Source organism: Prunus persica, chromosome G1, assembly GCF_000346465.2.
Source record: "Prunus persica cultivar Lovell chromosome G1, Prunus_persica_NCBIv2, whole genome shotgun sequence".
Lineage (NCBI taxonomy): Eukaryota > Viridiplantae > Streptophyta > Magnoliopsida > Rosales > Rosaceae > Prunus > Prunus persica.
In genome coordinates this window covers 43,581,995-43,603,323 of record NC_034009.1, presented here as the reverse complement: position 1 = coordinate 43,603,323, position 21,329 = coordinate 43,581,995, and the positions used below count along the sequence as shown (strand labels likewise).

The window sequence follows — 21,329 nt, the reverse complement described above, 5'->3', positions numbered from 1 at the left end:
TAGACAGAGGGTTTCTAGCGCGCCATTTGAGTGTTTGTATGTATTTTTTTAAGGAAAATGCTAGGGAGACCAACTTTAGATACCAACTTGTGTACCAACTCTCTAATAGAGTGTGGGACTCATTGTATTGGTGGGCTCCACCTCTATTAGAGAGTTGGTACACAAGTTGGTATCTAAAGTTGGTCTCCCTAGCATGACCCTTTTTTTAACAAAATTTATTATTAATAGGGGTTCAAGATATTGTGGTCACCCGCTGTTAGATTAATCAAAAAAGTTTTTTAAAAGAAGTGCAAGAGTCCAAGAGATCGAGACTGTAGTTTTATATTAGTTTTAAATAATTAGATAGGAAATGACTCATTTATCCTAAAACAAATCGCTTAACAGTTTATTCTAAAAAAATTTCGACATTTTTACACTATGACTCTATGACCCGAGAATTATGAATCCGCCGCTGCTCTTCCCATCCTTGAAATTCCCTCACAATGCAAACTACCTCAGGACCCTTCAATTCATTCAATAAAATTATAAGATCACCGATTCAAGCCTTTTTTCTTCTTCTTTTTTTGGGTGCATGAATCCCAAAAACCCAATTGAAATACCATCAAAATTGAAACCCTTCCAATTATGAAACCCAAATTTGAGGGGAGATCAGGAAGAAGAGGATGTGGTAGTGGAAGAGAAGGGGGCCACAGGGTGGAGGTTGTGTGTGGCTTAGGTTTGGGGCTGGAACCAGCGAGGTATGGGGCTGTCGAGGTTGGGTACTTGGCTGGGGAACTTCGTGACTGCTGTTTGTTTTGCTTAAGGGTTAAAGTGTTTTTATTAGGGTTAAGTGGGTGAACACGTGTCAATAAATTATACAAGGTCAAGAAAGGACATGAAAAATAGGAACAGCGGATCCCCTCCCAAGACTAAAACACTGATTGCAAATTTCTCGCAAACATTATTTAAACATTTCTTTATTTTCTATGAGGTTTTAGATCACAAAATGGTCATATCAGCTTTTTTTCTTCTTTTCTTATAATTCTTCGATGTTACACTCTCATGGGATATTATTAATATATTTGTATTTAATATTACACTATCATTTGATGTAATTAATATATTTGTATTATAATATATGTATCATTCACTTATATTATAGCACTTCACAATATACCATGAGAAAAACTTATGTCTCACACCTTACAGTTTCTTGAAAGTCGCAATGAAATGGAGGAAATAAATCATCTTTCGTTCCTTCATCATTTAACTAAAATGAGTTTTAGGAATTTGAAAGAAGATTATTTGGCCTTCTTATTTCTTAATTACATTGAAGAGAATCGAACCTAAAACGGTTCTAATCCTATCCCTAACCCTACCCATTAGGCAACAAAGGCTTCTTTATCAAAAGAAAATAATTAGGTTGGCCTTCTTCGTTTTACTCATTTGGTTTTCAGAGACAGCTTTGTTCACACAGTAAGGAGGAAGAGAAATAAATATGAAGCTGACAGATGAAACCCCAAAAGAAAGAAAAGAACAATAATTAGCAATGTCCATAATTCACTGTTCCAAAAGAAATACTGGCCAACACATGCCTTCCATCCACAAGATTAATGGGGTATTCAGCGAACTGGTGGAAGTAAATCAAATCAGTTCAGTGAATACAAGCCGAGTAGTCTAAACTACAAAGGGGAGGGGGGGTTTCTCACACATACACTACCAAGGTGCCGTGAGGGTTTAAACCTAAGACCACTGTTCTGCAAGTCAAGGCTCTTTCTCACATCCTTGTTCAAAACAACTGCAGGCCTCAGTTTCTGTTAGATGATAATAAGTCCTACTCCTACCATATATTTCATTTTTCTTTTCTTTTATAGGAATACTCCTACCATATATGTTACACCTGCTTGGATTCATTTCCTGATTGGTTCAGACCAGCCATGACACTTGAAGCCTCCAAATAATGTATGTCGGAGTTGTTTGCAAGTGAAACCGCCTCCCCTGCTTTGGTCACCATATTTGCTTCCTCGGCCACGGAAGTTACATTTCCACATGAAATTGGATTTGCTCCCACATCAAGAGTCCTGTTGTCGTTGTGATTGAAAAGCTGTAGGTTGGAGTTGTCTGCAACTGAAACCACCTCCCCTGCTCCGGACACCATATTTGCTTCCTCGGCCACAGAAGTTATATTTCCACAAGAAATTGGATATGCTCCCACATCATGAGTCCCATTGTCGTCGCTGTGATTGAAAAGCTGTAGGCTGGAGTTGTTTGCAAGTGAAACCGCCTCCCCTACTTTGGATACCATATTCGCTTCCTCGGCCACGGAAGTTATATTTCCACATGAAATTGGATCCACATCAAGAGTCCCATTGTCTTCCCCGTGATTGAAAAGCTGTAGGTTGGAATTGTTTGCAAGTGAAATTGACTCCCCTGCTCCAGACACCATATTCTCTTCCTCGGCCACAGAAGTTAAATTTCCACATGAAATTGGATATGCTTCCACATCAAGAGTCCCATTGTCGTCGCCATGATTGAAAAGCTGTAGGTTGGAGTTATTTGCAAGTGAAACCACCTCCGCTGCTCCGGACACCATATTCACTTCCTTGGCCAAGGGAGTTATATTTCCATATGAAATTGGAAATGCTCCCTCATCAAGAGTCCCATAGTCGCCGTGATTGAAAAACGAAGCTGTTGACTCTCCCTTTTTTGCACTAAAAGTATTAACCTGGGGAACCGAACCAGGTTCCAAGGCAGACGTTTGATTCTCACTTGGGATAACATGGGACATCGAGTCATGAGTGTTTGGTGTAACTTCTGCATCCATTGGTTTAACAGATGGATTAGCTCCCCCTCCTGATATTTCACTACCACCCACATTTACTTCCATGTCACCTACATTTCGAACTTGAGTCTGGCCCACCATGTCTCCTGAGAGTTTCTTTTTGAAGTTTCTCTTCTTAAATCGACCTTTCTTTGGTTTGGGAACATTAGCAGTCTCTTCAGATTTAGTATTTGATTCTGCCCGCCTTTTTTTAGATGGAAGCACTGTTAACTGAGTGTTGCCAACTGGTTCCATAGATGACTCAGATTTACTTGACCGGATAGCTAACAGAGCAGTTCTAGCTACTTTTATCTCAGCTTCTTTTTTCGTTTTTGCCGCAGCTCCAACATAACGAATTCCCCCAATCTCTACAGTACATGAAAATAGTGGCACTCTACCTGGAGTTTCTTCCTTTTGGCACTGATATAAAGGAATAGCATAATTCATCTTCTGTGCATACTCTTGAAGCAGATTTTTGCACAGACCAGTTTCATGCTAGAACAAACAGCCAAATCAAAGTTAGCCATGATTAAACTGAGAAGCAATGTCAATGAGTCAGCAATAATAACAAATTTAGCTTTTCTCAGTAATTCAGTGAAGGATAAATCAACTTACAATAGGTTGAGAGATGGATTGATTGATATCACCAGACTTAGCTAACTCCACGAGAGCAACTTCAGCAGCTGACTGCTCTGCTAACTTACGATTGGAAAACCCAAGCAAAGAATCATATCTGACATTGTTAACTATTACTGTGGACTTAAAGGAAGGCTCATGAGAAGGACCTTCTTTTATAGTCTCATATACTGGTGTAGGTATTTCCACTTTTTGTGCATATTCTTGTAACTGGCTCTTGAATACATAGCAGTTTGAAACACCTTGTATAGGACAGGAAATATATGAAATAAGATACATAAACCCAAGCTTATTAAATCCATGAGAAAGATACATATATACCACATGAAACTAGATAGGTATGAGTCTTCTTTCCAGGGGAAAGAACATGATTCCATAGCCAGCTGACGTACTATTACTTTCCCACATGCATCTTATTCATTCTTTTTATAAACTATCTAGCAGAGAAGGATTTTGAAACACAAATGGTAACACCTTGATTCTTTTATGTGAGTGCGAAAATTCTGGAAACAGACATTTGCATATCCTTCCATTCCTTTGCACATCATACCCACATACAGGGAAATCAAACAATGGGGAAAGGGAATAAGAGAATAACAACAATAACCCACCCAGGGAAAGAAAAATCTAAAGCCAAATTAGTACATCCTTTTGCTTCCAACAACACGCACTCCTAAGGGAAAAGGTAAGAAATCAAAAGAAAGAAAAAACAGTGATACCAAGTAAGGTCGACTATTCACCAAACCAAAAGTCTAAAACCAATATTAACTATTGACTTCTCTTTGTGGTAGCCAATATTAACCACTGATACATTACCCGCACCAGTTTGGCACTCACAAGTAAAACGATAATCAGCTTAAATCACATTTCTGCCACATCCACACGAAACAACGACGGCGTCTTTTTTTCTAAAAAGAAAAACTTCAGATCAAATGAGAGAATCAAACTTTTGAATTTAACGACAGTTGATGAATCTATCAACTTATGACCTTGTGTCTTTGGCTTCTCCACATAATTCCTATAAACTATGGGACGATAAAAACCCCAAAGAAAAGAAAGAAACGAGAGAATTTATCCTGGCTGCATTATTTCTCACACAACCATGTATGGGCAAATAAGATCATTCAATTTTTCAATGCCCAAAAAAACCCATTTTATTGAAGGACCTCAGAAACAAATAAGTAATTACTAAATAGCTTATTCTCCAAGCAAAAGGGAAAAATGATTTTTTTATATTTTTATATTTTTTTATATTTTATATTTTTAACTTATTCTTGACGATCCAGTCTAATATTGAAGCTCCAAAAAAAAGGATTTCTTTTTTCCCAGGGAACGACATATACATAGCACCAAGACAAAAACAAAAACTTAGGAGAAACAAAAGGGATTAATATTGTGAATACCTTGAAAGCCTTCGTTTGTGGCCATAGCTCTGACAGTTTCTTGACAACAGTATGAAACCCAGCTCTTTGTTCGTGCTGGAAATCAAACAAACAAATAATCAGAAAATTATGAGTAGCTAGAAGTATAAGAAACTAAAATGTAGAAGCCATGACTCCAAACCCATAAAAGAAAATTTAATATAAAAAAAGGAGAAAAGTTAAAAATGAAAACTTTATTCGCATAATCACTAAAGCCCAACTCTTTGTTTTGTGGTGGAAATCATCACACGAAAGCACACAGAGTAGAAGCTAGGAATTTTGAATCAAAATAGTAACATAAATGTAGAAGCAAGAAAATATTGTAAATGAAAAACTTTTTCATTACAACAATAAAGTGTAAACTGGGTTTAGAACGGGGGAGCGAACAGTTCATGAAAATTAGGAAATAAAACCAGGAAGAGACATATATAGTGAAATTGATTGAATCTCAAATTTAAACCCTAGCAGAGAGCGAGAAAAGAAGGAGAGAGTATACCTGGAGGTTGTCTGTTTTGTCTTCTGGCCGGAGTACCTGGATTTGTCTGATAGGTAGAGAGAGAAGGTTAAAATTTTTGAAGGCTTTTTCTTTTCTTTTCAAAACTAGAAACCCATGAGAAATGGACTGGGACTTTTTCTGTTTCTGAAAAGAAAAGAAATATCGGGCCGGGACTAAAAAGTTTGGACAAAGTGGTTAGGATTCGATTCTCCCCTCCCCAATAATACTTGTAAAAGGAAGTGTTAACAATTTTCTCTCTAATCTTCTTATTTGGACTTTTTCTCTTCTTCTCATAATAAGTATCACTTTCCTTACACTAAAAACAATATCATTAATGCATCACACAAACTAGTTTTTGTCTTTCAAGTTTACCCTTATTAAATTTTTTTTTAATTTTTATAATAACAAGCTAATTTTTTTTAATAATTTTCTTACCACCATGTTAAAAATTAAATAAGAAAATAAAAACTGAAGTTTTTTTAAAATTTTAAATTTTCCAAAGAGAACGCGCATTTTGTTAAAAATAAAATAAAGATGATAACAATATCATGAAACAAACTTTATTTTTATTTTTTAAAAATATGACATTTTTCTTACTTTATTATTATTATTATTATTTTTTAACAATATGCTAAAGAAGTTATAATAAAATTTGAATAAATTGAAGGAAATATAAAGCTAATACATTTTAAAAGGGTAAACTTGAAAAACAAAAATTAAATTGTGTGATGCATTAATGATATTATTTTAAATGTAAGGAAAATAACACTTATCATAAAGAGAAGGGATAAAATCTTAACAAACAACATATATTTTGTTTGGTAAATAAACAAAAGACGTGGCAAAATCGTAATGATCTGATGACATGCATGACATGAATATGCACGATCTTAATAAGTCGTCTTGATAACAAATGACCCCACCCATTTAATGGAGAAATTATAAAATAGTACTGTATCACCACGTCAGCTGGTGATACTCCCACGCAAAATACGCCATGTGTCAATCTTTTTTAAATAAATTTGATTTTTTACAAGCTGTATTTAAAAATTTACATATAGAATAAAATTTTAGAAAGACAAAACAAAAGACAGCATAACCACACCCAATTCCCCCACTCCCCCTGCTTGCTGTCCCCTCTCTCTATCTCTATAAAAATCTGCAAGATCTCTTAAACCATGGGAGCAGAAAACAAAACCAATATCATATATTCTAAGTATGTAAGGAGTATCCATCACTTAAACCCAGTTCGATAAAAATCTAAATCTTCAACTTGGGTTTTCATTTTCAAGCATAGCTCAAGAAAAAAAAGTAAACTGTAAACTGGGTTGGTGTTTTTTGTCTTAATATGTATCAGGAAGTGAGTGATGGAGGAGGAGAAGGAGAATCTTAATCCCTTTGGTAATATTGTGGAGAAAAATCAGCCCAAAAAAAAGGCATTATGATTCTCTTTGCACGTCGATCCAATGAAATAGAGATATGGTTGTTGTTTATGGAATAGAGCGATGGACGGAGGAAGAAAATGACAGGGAGGGCGCATCAGTCAAGGGAGCCAGGGTCGGGGTGGGCGGTGGTTCTTCTGCCTTTTGGATATTCTTATTTTCTCAATTTTATTTTAAAGATAAAAACATATTTAAAGTCCAGCTGTTAAAAAAAATTAATTATTTAAAAATAATAATAATACGTGGCATATTTTGAATGGAAGTATCACCAGCTGACGTGGTGATACGGTACCATTGTATAATTTCTCCATTTAATGACCGGTTAAAAACATATAGTGTTTGTATTAATCTACAAAATTCATTATGGACTAGCTAAAAAATAAAGTTATTTTACTTTATTTATTCCTTATATAATGTTTTCATAATGAGCTTATGTTGTAAAATGCATTTTACTTTAAAAAAAATTATTATTTTCCAATAACGAATATAATGGCTCTAACATGCCAAACATGCACGGGTAATATACGACATATTTCACCTATTAAGAAATCTAATTATGATTAATATTGTGTACATATTTGGTATGTTAGAGTCATTAAATGCATTATTGAAAAATTAGCCCCTTGGCACATGCTCACGTATGTGTTAACTGGCTTTTACACGACTCATGGTTAGTTTTTTTTTTTGGTAATAATGGGAGACATGTCGTGCGTTTATTAAGCTTGTCAATACTCGTTATTTGACACGTCAATTCAATTATCCGTTTGATTTGTGACGTGGGACGATTAATGGGTTTGATGGGTGTGGTCTTTGGTCCACTATTGTTGTAATGATAATGGTCGCCTATGACTCAGCCTGATTTATCGGATGCCTTTAGACCAAAGGTTGACCTTGCTGGACTTCTTTGTTTAGCCATAGTAGGCCTTGTAAGGACATTAGAGTTGAGCATGAGCCAAACCTTGCATTACCGTGACAGAGGAAGCGTTCTCTACCAACTATACCAAATGTTACCATCCATTCCTAATCAATGCTTGATTAATAAGTGTGTGGACCTTCATTTCTCGTGAGTATTTAGCTCAACACGGCTTGCTAAGGTGCAACCCAGTTATTGTATTTTTCGTGCGTATTTAGCTCATATTATTAGATCATGGTTGATTTTGTCAAGTCTCTTATTTATTACCGAAAAAATAATGTTCTTTGTCAAACTTTTTTTTTTTTTTGTTGAAGTAGAATTTTCATTCCAGATAAAGCAATACAAGATTAAAAAAAATAGCCCAAAGTGAACTATTCTCAACACCAAAATCAACAGGAAAGGCAGGTCCCAAGCACACCCATCCTAAGAAAATGACAGCTGAAAAGCATCGTCATAGGAAGGAGATGGCTACCTGTACCAAATCATGAGGGACTTAAAAAAGAAACAAACCAGTGTTGTAATAAGTATGGGTATTTTGTCCAAAAAAAAAAAAAGTATGGGTATGGCCTTATTAAAACCTGTCATAAAAAAACCCTAAAATTGAAGAAAAATTCGGTCAAGGACACAACCACAGGGTAAATATTCTGGTCCAAAATTTCACCCGGCCCGATATATCTTTTCTTTTTTCTTGACAAAAAGAAAAAGTCCCAGCCCATTTTAGGTTAACCCCATCATGGGTTCCTCTTGCTGGTTTTGAAAAGAAAAGAAAAAGCTCTTAAAAAAATATAACATCGTCTCTCCCTCTCTCTCTCTTGGACAAATTCAGGTATTCCGTTCACAAAGACAACACAGACAACCTCAGGTACTCTCTCTCCTTCTTCTCATTCTCTCTGCTAGGGTTTAAATGTGAGACTCAATAAATTTCACTATATATGTCTCTTCCGGGTTTTATTTCCAAAATAATTATTTTTATTATCTAATTTTCATGAACTGTTGGCTCCCCCATTCTAAACCCAGTTTATACTTCATTATTGTAATGAAAAAGCTTTTTCATTTACAAATATTTATTGCTTCTAAATTTAGTTTTACTATTTTGATTCACAAGGCCTAACTTCTACTTTGTGCCATCTTGTGATGATTTCCATCACAAACCAAAGAGTTGGGCTTTAGTGATTACTTGAATTAGGTGTAGAAAGCTAATAGAGTGAGTGAATTAAGTTGCAAATTTTGAAGAACAGCAATTGGGACATCTACAATTCTAATGATGAAGGTTTTGGGGTTCTCAATTTTATGCGAATTGTTAAATTCTCTTTAAATATTACTCTAGGGTTGATGTTTTTTGTACTTGTTATCTCATGAGAATTTAGGGATTTTCTTAAGTAATTTGAGGTTGACAAGTCTTTTGCCTTAAAGATTTTATGACTTGAGGTTTAGCTTCAATTGAAGTTATTTTGACAAGAAAAAAAAGAGTGTCTATATTGATGAATGTTAATTTAATCAAATGGGTTTTTCTCAACTGTTATGTTCAGGTTAAATGGACGAATCTGAGAAAAGAAAGGAACGACTAAGGGCAATGCGCACAGAAGCTGAAGAAGCTGAAGCTTCTCATAGTGTCACAACTTCAGCTGTCCCTGGTTACCTTTCCAATCCGTTGGCTGAAGATAGTGCAGCTTTACCAGTGCACAAGGAACCTTGTGCTCCTTCTAGGTTTGACTTTTACACGGACCCTATGGCAGCCTTCTCTTCTGACACTAAAAGGGTTAAAGTTGGCAACCAGATTGCGCCAAGTAATTTCGGACGTCCAAATACGGGTGGTTCTCCTATGGCAAGGCTTTCGTCACCTCTTTCAGGTAGTGTGTAATTATCTTCAAAAAAAAATTCTTTGCGCTGGATTTCCTATATGCATGGTTGGCCCATTTGATTTGATTTTCAAAATTCATAATCTCTAGTCATGTGGGGGTGTATGGAAAACTCCTATTCTTGAATCAGTGAATAAGATTTTGGTTTTAAAAGTGAAAATGAAATTGTTTCTAAACCACAAATTTTCTTCTTCAATAACTTTTGCCAGCGTATGGTATGAAGCTGGAAACTGTGGGTAACATTATGGTTCCTTGTGTCACTATCAAATTATTTTCTTCGTTGGTGTGTGCTGGAAAAGATTTGGCCCTTTTTGTTTTAATTTCATTTCACTGCAAGTGTCATATACTTATCCAAATAGAAGTGTAGTCTTGTAATATTTGATGCATGCTCGGATTGCTTTCTTCCAACCAAAATATTGAACACTTGAAGTTCATCTTAGTTATCTGCCTTTTAGTTTTTGCTTTCCTCTTGATTTTGGTTTTCTTAATTTAATTTAGGAGGACCAAGGAACCCTGAAATGACTGCTCCTCCATCCCATCAGTTTCAGAGCAATTATTCACTAGATAAGAGAATGTATCGAGTACAACAAGGTTTCTGTCAAAACTTTGGTCCTCAAAGAAACCCCATAGGAATAGCAAGACCATTCCCTATGCATCATGGAAATCCACCTGAAGTCTGGAATGGAGCTGAAGGTGCTGCCAATTATAGTTTTCCATCTGATCCTTCAAGAGAATGCAGGTTTCCTGGCCCTGGGTTTAGACCACCAGGAAGCCCCGGATTTAGACCACCAGGAAGCCCTGGACTTGGACCACAAGGAAGCTCTGGATTTGGACCACCAGGAAGCCCTGGATTTAGACCACCAGGAAGTCCTGGATTTAGACCACCAGGAAGCCCTGGATTTGGACCACAAGGAAGCTCTGGATTTGGACCACCAGGAAGCCCTGGATTTAGACCACCTGCAAGCCCGGGATTTAGACCGCTAGGAAGCCCTGGTTCCAATAGTGGGCAAGGCAGGGGGCACTGGCGTAGCAATAGTCCAAGCCCTCATTCAGTACATGGAGGCAATACTAGTCCTAGTTCAAGTTCAGGAAGAGGTGGGGGGCACTGGAGCACAAGTCCTGGATCGGGACGGAGAGGTGGAAGAGGGCTGGGCTCTCATGGTCGTTCTACAATGGAAAAACAATTGGGGCCAGAGCGGTATTACAATGATTCCATGGTTGAAGACCCATGGAAGTTTTTGAAACCCGTTATCTGGAAAGGTGTAGATACTCCCATGAAACGTTTCTACAGCCCTGGCTCTTCAAAACCCCCAATTGAAAATTCTAGTAGCACAAAAGATGCTATCATTTCAGAAGGCTCAAACAAGTCCACTTCACAGCCAAGCTTGGCGGAGTACTTGGCCGCCTCATTCAATGATGCTGTCAAGGACACACCAACTACATAACCATTGCTCCTGAGTTCCAGGAAGAGCCTCTCACTGTATTAATGTACCGGTCAAAAAGATCGCAAACCAGAACATAGAAGCAAGTGGTACAGAAGGTTCAAACAACTGCACTCTACAGCCAAGCTTGACAGAGCACTTGGTCGCTTCATTCAATGAAGCCATCAATGGTGCGCCAAGCAACAATTGCTCCTGATTTCCTGGAAGAAGTTCAAAATACTAATGCCCTTTAGAGAAAGATGGAAAACCATGGTGGTGCTAAGTAGGCACCAACTGGATCGATGGATTTCTAAAAGCACTGAGAGTTTGATGTGTTGGCACGTAATAATTTTCAAAAACAAAAAGAGAGATGTCAACTGGCTGCTGGTTTCTGGAATTTGTTTAAGACGGAATCATGGTATCAGTTTTCAAGTTAAGGTTGCAATTAGAGAAGTTCCATTTGCAGTTGAATTATTTTCACAGTTTTCTTTGTTCATGTTCACCGGAGAAAGATCTCCTTGTGCTACAATTTTGCGTGCGAGCAATGCCATTCCTTTCAAGAACGTATTGGAAAAACCTAATCGCCCTTTTGCAACTTACTGTCCCCAAAAGTTGATTTTGAAACTGGCTTTTAGCACTAAGAAGTCTGCCTTCTGCAGCTTGCAGTCCGAGAACCCGAGAACTGTGAAGATGTGTGCTTCATGTTTCTTTTTGTGAACCTAGTGAAATCTGCAAGTTTTAACTTCCTAGATTATGCAATTCATCCTTTTTGTATTGCTTTTCAAGTAAAATATACAATTTTTCATTACATCAATGTTCTTCTAGGATTATAGCAATTGAGCTCTGCTACACGTCAAATTTATTCATCATATTTTGTTCACCAAATGATGTCTCAATCTACATTTAATCAAGTATGGACTCACAAACACATCATTTGTTTGGTGAGTAAAGTTGAAGAATAATTTGGTGAGTCTAATATTATTGTTAGTAATATGCTTGCATGGTTTGAAATTAAAAACTCTTGGCTGTTTTGTGCGGATATTTGTAATTGTGGTCATTATAAAGGGAACCCTTATTCACTCTACAAAAGTCATCTTGCACTCCTTCCATACCATTTCACCATTTCAATAAATGAGTGTGAACCATGAGGATTGCATGATGATTTTTCTTTTGTTGTGTTAATAACAGCACCCCTAATCAAAACTCTGATGAAGAAAGGTAAACATTAAATCACCATATCATGTTTACCTTTCAATTTAGAAAAAAAAGAGAGAAAATTTGGATGATCATATGCGATTTAATCTCTAATCCTAACTTTACTAAACGAGAAATTAAAATCAAATAGCTTAACCCTTTTCTTTGATCAAGAAGATGACTATTCTCCTGCCTCCCTAACAAAACCTACATTTGTTTCAACCAGGAAAAAAAAAAGACCTACCTTTCTAAACCATGTCCTATCTACTAAAAATTTTCACATAAAAAACGAGTCCCTTCAAAATTTGATGGCACAACCTTGTGTAAGACCAATGCTAAAAATTTGCTCATTCTTTTGGTGACAGCAAATCTTATCCCCAAAGCTATGGATGAGCTGCCCAGCCAAGCTTGATGGATCATCAGTGAACGTGTCCACAAATACTCTGACCACTCTTCGTTCTTGCATATTAGCCTTCAGACTGAACCAAGTAAGAAATTTTACTCTAAAATCTTCATCTATGTTGCCCTCATGCTCTAGCCATTTGATTGCTCTCACAGAGTAGTCGTAATCACTTTCCTCTGCTCGCTTTGTACACCTGAAACCTGGTACTTTACGCATTCCGTTGGATTTACAAGGTGTCAATGGAGAAACTGCTTTGATCAAAGAAGCAGTTTCTGTTAGAGAAGGCAGTGAGTAGAGCCTTTTGCTCTGGTTCTTGTTGATGCCATTCGAGGATTGAAGCTTCGCAGTATGGTCTCCAGAAGCTAATTTGATGTCACTAGAATTGGTTGATTCTTCTTGGGAATGATTTTGAACAACTGCTACATTCTCTTCCCTTCTCTGATTCTCTAACATAACAGAGCTATCATACAATGCAGGTGTGACCCATTTAGCTTCCCAAACACCCAATACTCCTGCGTTGCTAAACAAAGAAACCTTGCAGAAATATTCAGCTGAGGGATGGAGATTGGTGAGACTAAATTTCTTCTCTGGCCTTAAAACAATGAAAGAGGGTTGGTCTGGATAATCCTTCACATCAGACTTACGATGCCACAGCCTGCAACCCAAGAAGTTGTTAAAAAGAAGATCCTCATATTCTAGCACGATGACAACAGAAGTAGGGGTTGAGTCTTCAAACTGGATGCGGCAAGCTGATACAACAGAATTATTAAGCAACATCAGTGAACAAATAATATTAAGCTGATACAAAAGAAATTCAGTTTGTTTGAAATCACCAAACAGGACTTTATTTATTCTCCTTCCAATTAACTAACTAACTAACTAGGGTGATGATACCAGCCACCAGTTTGCATTCCTACTGTAGTCAGAGACTCACATGTAACCCATATAAAATGAAATGTCTAGTGCTGTGTTCCATCAAGATGCTTCACATGCGAATGGGGATTTCAAATCATTGAAAACAAGAAAAAACAACTTACTTGCTCGCTCTTCCTTTTCCACATGGACAGGGCAAGGATCAGAAAACACTGAATCAAAAGATTCCACTGCAGAATTGCACAACTTCTGAACATCAGCACCACAAGAGAGCCTGTTAACAATTCCACGCGCCATCTTTGCACAGACCTGTTCCAGTGGGCCTACTTCATTCTTCAGCTTTTTAATAGCAGTTTCTAAAGTGTTCTGTAGTTTCTGGTATTTCTCCGTTCCTGAAAGAATTTTGTAAGACAGAGAAATTCGTAGACACAGTACATCCACTCTTCTAGCCTCCTTTGCAATCATTAATTGTTTTCTCCAGGTTCTGCACAAAATCAATCATCCAATTAGCCAACATTATTATTTGGTGCTAACAGCAACTCAAGTTCTAACAGCAACTCAAGTTCGGTTGGTCAGTTTGAGATTGCAACTGGTTGTACATCAGTCATTCTGATAGTTGATTCCCTGTAACTCTTTGAACAAACAGTATAAGTGATATCTTTTGCTTATTAGATTAGGTCACATAACCCAAATTGTCAACCTCATCTCAACCAATCAAAGGCCACATTAGTATCAATAGAAAATATTTCCAGGACATAAATTTTTCCTAGGAATGCATTCTTAGTAAAATGTTCTAATTCTTTTAGTTTTCAGTTTTGGGGATTGATACAAATTTTCTCGGAAGAGTTCGTAAAAAGAAAGAAATATTACCAATCAAAACATATATAAGTGGCTTAATAAAAACGCTGTTTTCTAAACATTATCATAACCTAACATCTTAGAAAATATTTTTCAAGTTAACATTTGTGGTGCCATTTCCTATGTTAAATTAAGGTCGCACATGCCAGAAATATAATTTTCCCCAGTTTACTTTCTTTTGCTTGAATTTCTGCAAAAGAAACACAACCTTAAGGGAGATTCACTCTCAGACACTATGATGGGTATGCAGTTTAGACAATTTCATGCATGTTTTGATGGCTAGTAATATCTAAACTTCTTTGAAAGGGAGATTCACTAATCAGATGCTCTGATGGGTATGCATTTTAGACATCTTCGTACATGTTTATATGGCCGAGCTTGACACCTAGTAATCCTGGTTTGTTTATCTAGTGTCAGTGCACGTGTATGTGAGTAGATAGTATGCTTAAGAGATGTCTTAGTAAGTTCTAGAGACTTTGCTACTGTGCAATAACTGCTACTTATAATCATAGAAGCAAAATATGTAGCTTTTGCAGTACACATACTTCGGTGTTTGCATGCGTGCAAAGACACACAAACGCAACAGCTGCAGATGTCTATATAATTCATGAATAGGCAATTGGTTTTTTCTAGGTTGGGTCTGAACTGACCAGGTTGTACACAACTAGTACCATACCATACATTGGCTATGCAGTTAAAGAGTAAGTAATTGAGATTTAAATATTCACAGGTGTTTATAAAATTTTAGTTACCTCATTAAATCATTAACCTTTCCACAAGCAATGCAATAGAAGCTTCCATCCAACTCTGGGCAGCAACCATTCTTCATAATGCCAGCTTTTTCATGCTTTAGAGCACACTCCAGATGGCATGATATTCCACATGGACCATTCTCATCAGCAGTATCAGAGCCACAGGTCAACCATAGACTAGGGTCCTTGTTATCATCGAAAAGATGACAGATATAGCAAGAACATCTCTTGCAAAAAGACTCCTCTGACCCTAAGGCAGCTCTGCAAGCTACATTCTGACAGACTTGGTATTTAGGGTGTCCTTCTTGACTAGTCACAGGAGAAACACGACCTGGGCCAATGAGTGGTTGAAAGGAAGCTTCTACGTCCCTTTTCCTTTTCTTTCCCGTTTGAGTTTTGGCCGGAGAAAATGCAGGAGAGCTTTTAGTAATACTCTTAGATTTCTCAGATACTACCTTTAAAAGCTGTGCTATCATTTTAGGTTTTGTATATCCTCTGTACTTCCTCTCCTTACCCATTTCAGCACAGATAATTTCAAGAAGCTCCCTACGGGTAAACGAACTAAGGATTCCTGGGGCATCTTTTGACCATTGGGCAATCTCATGAACTAGTTCTCTCTTCTCTCCCAAGCTTAGCCTGCTACACTTTTCAGGGTCAAGTACAAAACCTGAGGAAACAAAAACAAAACCAAATATCAAAACTGAACTTCAGATGCCTTATAAGCTATGAAGTTGAACATAATCGCAGGAAACTAGCAGATACTTATAAAGGACACTTTACAATTCATATTCATAGTTTATCCTGGGTAATCATATAAAGTAGTAAGAATGAGACCAAAAAAGAACATTTATGCCCTGACAAAGTACTATGAGAGTAAGTTCACAACTAAACCTACGGCAGAATAACTCATTAAAACATCTCTTCTGTTTGTTGTTTCTCTCTTTTGCTAGTTAATTTTCTATTTTCCAAGGGACACCAACAGGCTTGAACCTGAAATGGGCCCTTGAATTTTGGTAGACTTTGTCACCATGTTGTCTCCAGAAGGACTGATTCCTTCTGGTACAAAGGAAAGCAAAGGGAAGGGAGAGGTTTGAACTACGAACACCAAGGAAACACATTGTTTCTTCATAGCAAAGAAGTAACTCTCAAAACACAACTGTTCTTTACGTGATCTAATGTCTAATATCTCATATATAACGCACTGCCATTTTTATTACCAAAACCTTTTAAACACACACACCATTAAGCTTTTTATTTTATAAAATTTCAAAAAAAAAAAAGAAAAGGAACTTATAAAACAGATTTACCACACCACCAATGAGTTATTATAGTTATTATTCTCCAAGAGAAAACAAAGTTCTATAAACCACTCTTGTTTCTTAAAGGGTTAAGTTAACGGTTCCAATAGGCAATGCTGGTCGTTGTCATCAGTCAATCTAAACAGTGTCTCCCTATATGCTTTCTAGGAGGGACCAACAGCCAACTGTGGTTATAAAAAAAAAAAAACCAAAACCCCCAGAAAAAGAAAAAGCCTTTTAATCATCCACAAAATACTTCTTGCATTTTGGCAAATGCATAATTATGCAAAAAATTAAACCTTGGACAACGTACATTGGGAATAACAGCAATAAAGATGTTCTGAAATAAGGGGAAAAATCAAAATACAAAAAAACGGCAAACTCAGATGCAAAATACTTTTGTGGTGACATACATTGTCAAGAACAATAATCATAAAGTAAACAAAACACCACAATCCATTGCAAAAGAGTAAACCCACAAAATTTTTATTAGGAAAAAAAAAGAGAGCATGAAAAAAAAAGAATGGTGACTGACCTGAGAACAGAGACTGCATGTCTGAAGCCCTCGCTTCTGGGTTGTTCATTGTTTTCCAAAGAGGAGGCAAAGACTCTATTTTTATACAGGGCCTTGTTTGGAGAGAGAGAGAGAGAGAGAGAGAGACGAGGACTTACAAGGAAAAATTCATGGCAAGGAGAGAGAGAGAGAGAGTGAGTGAGGGTCAGAGGAAAAGTGGCATCCGAGTAAAGAAATAATAAATAATAAAATTGCCATAAATAAGAGATTTGGTATAAATGTGGCGAGAGAGCAATTTGGCCAATTGGTTTTTATTTATTATTTATTATAAATGTTTTTATGTTTCTTTTGCGTGATCACCCACGCGCCTGTCTGCGTCATGCCATATTACTTTGATGCTTTTCGAAGTATGCGGTTTCAGTTTTTACTTTTAAAAAAAAAAAACAATTAAATTAATAAATTCGTGGATGAGTGTTTGGGTGTAACTCTATTTTGCTTTATTTCTTTCATCGTTGCACAACCCAACACCACAGGGCACAAGCCTTGTTTTTTTTTTTTTTAAGGAAGGCAGAAGCCTTGTCTGTATGAAATTGAACAAGGGCAAATTATATAATATCAAAAAGAAAAGGGCCAAATTATATTTTCTGTCGCTGTAACTTAACCTAAGTTCAATAACGTTTTTTTAATAGCAAATGGAAAAACAATGGAGAGAGATCAACACAAAGAGCAACAAGCACTAGAGAGAAAAGAATGAAGTAAAGGAAAAATCAGTTCGTTACGGTGTCGTTTTAGTGTCAAGAAATTCAAAAAAACAAATAAAATCAGATTTTGACCTTAGATGTTAAATGAATATGGTTGTGATCAAGGTTAGGCAAAATTAGGAGGAAGTCGATTAAAAGAGAAGCTAAATCACGGGAAAAATAACTCAATAGCCTATATGATGGAGTGAGAAAGTGGCGTATTGTTTGTCATTTAGTGTCGTTACGCAAGGTCCGTCAATGGCGTGTTTCTTGGTCAAATACACATCACGTTATTTTTTGCTTAATAGTCAGAAATTTAGAACCGTTGGATATTAATGGTCCAAATTCAAATTTTGTTTTCCAAATAAGTATATCTTGATTTAATGGCCGAAATTCAATAATAAAATCAAATCCAATGGTAACAACCCGCGACTAAAATTGAAATCCAAACATCAAAATTTTAACATTAATAAATCTAGCTCGGATTCACACAAAAAATCCAAAATTCCAATTGTTCAAAAATCTGCACAAAAATGTTATGTTTACGAAATAAAATGTTGATGTCATAATTTGAAAATTGATTGATTTGTGTGTAAATTAAAAAGAGTAACAGCAAAAAAAAAAAATTTAAGCAAAAAAAAAAAAAAGACCAAACAAACAGAGGTTAAAATAATTGTGAATAATAAATAAAATTGGCTGGTAAATTATAAGCATGGAGGGTTGGAGCAAAAACAACTTAACACCTATCGTATTGGTGAATAGTGTCATTTGAGGTTTAATTTGAAACTCTTATGAGTTGGAGATGGCCTAAGTCTATATTTATCTTACATAACACCCCATGAGAGGCATGCTAAAGGGCCTATTTGACTTTGTGGTTTACTCCCATTTTCACTCAAGTCTCACTCACAGGGGTGGTAACGGGGCAGGGCAAGGTTAGATTTGTCATTCAAGAGAGAGATATATATTTCAAAAAAACTATAAAATCTCAATTTTTTGTTATTAAAATTTTGCCTTTTTAAGTTGGACTTTTGAAAAATGAGCTTTACCAAATATAAATGATGAACTTTGGACTCAAAAATTATTTTTGAATTTAAAAAAATAGATCCAAGTATAATACCAAACGACCCTAATATATCATAAGTTAATAAACAGGCATGTATCTCGAATTAGGGAAAAAAAAAACACTTTTCCCATACAGAGGCGGGCCAAAGCCCAAAACAGAAGAAGGAAACTATAGATGTCAAGGCCCTATCAACCAGCAAAGCCCATAATCCCAATCTTTATTCATATAATTTTTGAGATTACTCAATAGAGGGCCGGTTTAGCGTTGTTGTGAAACAAAAGATGAGAGAGGTGAATAAACCTCATGCACCAATTTTTCTAGAGCTGATACGGCCTTCATCAATATATTCATTGGCATTGCTGTGAACGGAAAGGCTTCTCATTGCCAGCATTTTCCGACTAGAAATTACAGCTATACTCGTACGAACGATCTGCTCATCCAATTTACAGACATACTCTGTAAAAAAGAGTTAAATTTTTTTAATGGGTGCTCAAATTATCCAGATATCAATTCTCTGTAACTGTATGTGCGCACAGAGACAAGAAAATCAAAATTTTGACCAAAAAGGAAAGGGACAAGCAAATCAAAATGGCACATCAATGGAAAGGTATCACGCCAAGAACTCCAATTCGCCCACCTATCATGTTCTCATTGATGTATATGTTCCAACCTCCAAGTTTTAAGCATTAACGACAAGGAAGTGGCTCAAAAAAAAGAAACAAAAAAAACAAGAATTGAAAATAGCTTGAAACAAACCGGTGGTGGACCAACGAAAAAAACTTATTGCATTGAAAACTATGGTTCTCTGAAAATAACGAATCAATTGAAAGCAAAAGTTATTAAAAGAAATATATAGGAAAGTGACTTGTAGTTGGAGTGAATAAGGAGTTTGAAAATAAGAGACTTTTTGGTTTTTATCAGAATCAAATAGTGCTATGCCCTTTGTTAATTAGTATGAAAATAGTGTTGTTATTTCTGAGACTCTAGCATAGGTTGAAAATTAGTGTGTGAAGAATTGTTATTGGACGTTTTGGCACAACTCATTCAACCTCATACATCCAAGGCATGACTTGACCGAAGAACTTGACTTCAGGTAAATCATGACATAATCATGCATTCATTATAGGATTCCTAGTTTGAATTTTTTCACTCAAGTATTTTTATGTTAATCTTATCTTTTGAGATTACTTTCCTAGTTGGACTCTATTCTTATTTAAGTTAAAATATTATTTTTCTTCCTTGACTTGAAAAGCACATTTTATTAATACCTAATTGGTCTCTTTGATAAAGATTGTTATCTTGAATAACAATCCTTGCATAAGCTGACGAATTGAATAGTATTAGTGGTCTCCTTGTTTTTTGACGTTTTTTATCTTGTGCCCATATTGAATCATAACTAATAATCTTATTGAATTGGTTTATTGTGAGTTCATATTGCATCAGGTTAGAAGTCTTAGTCGAATGGGTTTTATAGTTGTATTGGAAGTGTAGTGACGCGGGTTTCTCTTCGGATAGAGAAATTGGCTTTGAATAAAAAGGATTGTTGTTCCTTTTCACTTTGAGCTTTTCAATGCATGAATTTTTGAACATATCGAATCTGTTTTCGAGAAAAGCTGTTGTGCTTATTTTTGTGATAAGTCATCAAGTGTTCCATGTTTACTTGGTGATTTATCAAATTCTTTCATCATTCATATTGTATTCATAAACATGTCGGTGACTCATACGGTTGAGGGCACCAAGACTGTGGTGGCGGTTTTCCTCCGGCGAGCTTGAAGTAATCGTAATCAGTATTGCGTTCAACATGAGTGTCGAAGATCATCCCGTGACAGAAATTGAGTTACGAAGAAGTCGGTAAATATTATCTAGAATGTGTCTAGGATAAGTGTGCAAGTACTTCTTGTAATCATCGTTCTATAGTGGATTTGAATTGAACTGAGGAGTCCTGTGAATTTTCCCCAGAGGTGTGGTTTTACCATGTAAAATAATTCTCTGCGTATTTCTTTGTTTTACGTACAGCATATTTCAGGATTGATAAGCCATATCAATCATGCTACCGAAGTTTATTTTTTGTTTATTGATTATAATCTTAAATTGGTATATTCACCCCCTCTTAAGGCTTTTTTAGTCATCCTACAAGTAATTTCACCCTTTTTAAGAACATTTGGGTAATGGAATTTTGCGAAAATTCCACAACTTTAATACAACACAATAATATTAGAAGTACAAGTGTTAAACATGTTTTTAGTCCTGGTAGATTTTATAAATTTTTGTTTTCGTCTATGCATATATTTGGTTTATAGTTGTTTGTAAACGGTTCTAATTCGACGACATATGTCCAAGGGCGGAATTATGAATTTTTCAAAGGATGGGCTATTTGAAAATTTTAGCTTAAAATCTAATGCTATTTTTTAACTTACAATTTCTTTTTCTTTTCTTTTTTCTAGAATAAAAGTATACATATTAAATGCAATAAGTTTATAGCCCTATTAAATAATTTTCAATAAGTTTAGCATTAAAAAAATACATATTAAATGCAACAAAACATAGGAACAATGGAGAAACCGCCCAAAAGACCACAAAATAGACTTTGGAAAAATAATATTTCCTTATTAATAGAAATAGTGGAGAAATTGTCAAAAGGACCAC

General features: G+C 36.0%; 3 protein-coding genes across 3 annotated transcripts; 1 reads left to right on the top strand and 2 right to left on the bottom strand.

Annotated features, from left to right (window-relative positions):
• Nucleotides 1,503–5,503, bottom strand: LOC18788972. The gene is made up of 4 exons (XM_020554890.1): nt 5,354–5,503; nt 4,840–4,914; nt 3,416–3,678; nt 1,503–3,295 (listed from the first exon to the last, which is right to left on the bottom strand). The coding sequence occupies exons 2-4, from the start codon at nt 4,862–4,864 to the stop codon at nt 1,874–1,876; spliced, it is 1,710 nt and encodes a 569-aa protein (XP_020410479.1). The 5' UTR covers nt 4,865–4,914; nt 5,354–5,503; the 3' UTR covers nt 1,503–1,873.
• Nucleotides 7,929–11,873, top strand: LOC18789339 (collagen alpha-1(I) chain). Its single transcript, XM_020555523.1, has 3 exons — nt 7,929–8,570; nt 9,238–9,558; nt 10,066–11,873. Exons 2-3 carry the CDS (start codon nt 9,243–9,245, stop codon nt 11,010–11,012), a joined length of 1,263 nt encoding a protein of 420 aa, XP_020411112.1. The 5' UTR covers nt 7,929–8,570; nt 9,238–9,242; the 3' UTR covers nt 11,013–11,873.
• On the bottom strand, nt 12,465–17,608 carry LOC18790583 (VIN3-like protein 2). The gene is made up of 4 exons (XM_007222830.2): nt 16,902–17,608; nt 15,069–15,735; nt 13,623–13,942; nt 12,465–13,334 (listed from the first exon to the last, which is right to left on the bottom strand). The coding sequence occupies exons 1-4, from the start codon at nt 16,948–16,950 to the stop codon at nt 12,481–12,483; spliced, it is 1,890 nt and encodes a 629-aa protein (XP_007222892.2). The 5' UTR covers nt 16,951–17,608; the 3' UTR covers nt 12,465–12,480.

Bases quoted from the DNA above. Each gene is read 5' to 3' on its own strand.
- LOC18789339 (XM_020555523.1), top strand. From the start codon at position 9,243: ATGGACGAATCTGAGAAAAGAAAGGAACGACTAAGGGCAATGCGCACA. The intron at 9,559-10,065 runs GTAGTGTGTAAT...AATTTAATTTAG, and splicing joins GCTTTCGTCACCTCTTTCAG to GAGGACCAAGGAACCCTGAA.
- LOC18790583 (XM_007222830.2), bottom strand. From the start codon at position 16,950: ATGAACAACCCAGAAGCGAGGGCTTCAGACATGCAGTCTCTGTTCTCA. The intron at 13,943-15,068 runs GTAACTAAAATT...GATTTTGTGCAG, and splicing joins AAGGTTAATGATTTAATGAG to AACCTGGAGAAAACAATTAA. The intron at 13,335-13,622 runs GTAAGTTGTTTT...CTGTTGTATCAG, and splicing joins GGAAAAGGAAGAGCGAGCAA to CTTGCCGCATCCAGTTTGAA.
- LOC18788972 (XM_020554890.1), bottom strand. From the start codon at position 4,864: ATGGCCACAAACGAAGGCTTTCAAG. The intron at 3,679-4,839 runs GTATTCACAATA...GTCCTATACAAG, and splicing joins CACAAACGAAGGCTTTCAAG to GTGTTTCAAACTGCTATGTA. The intron at 3,296-3,415 runs GTAAGTTGATTT...TGTTTGTTCTAG, and splicing joins AATCCATCTCTCAACCTATT to CATGAAACTGGTCTGTGCAA.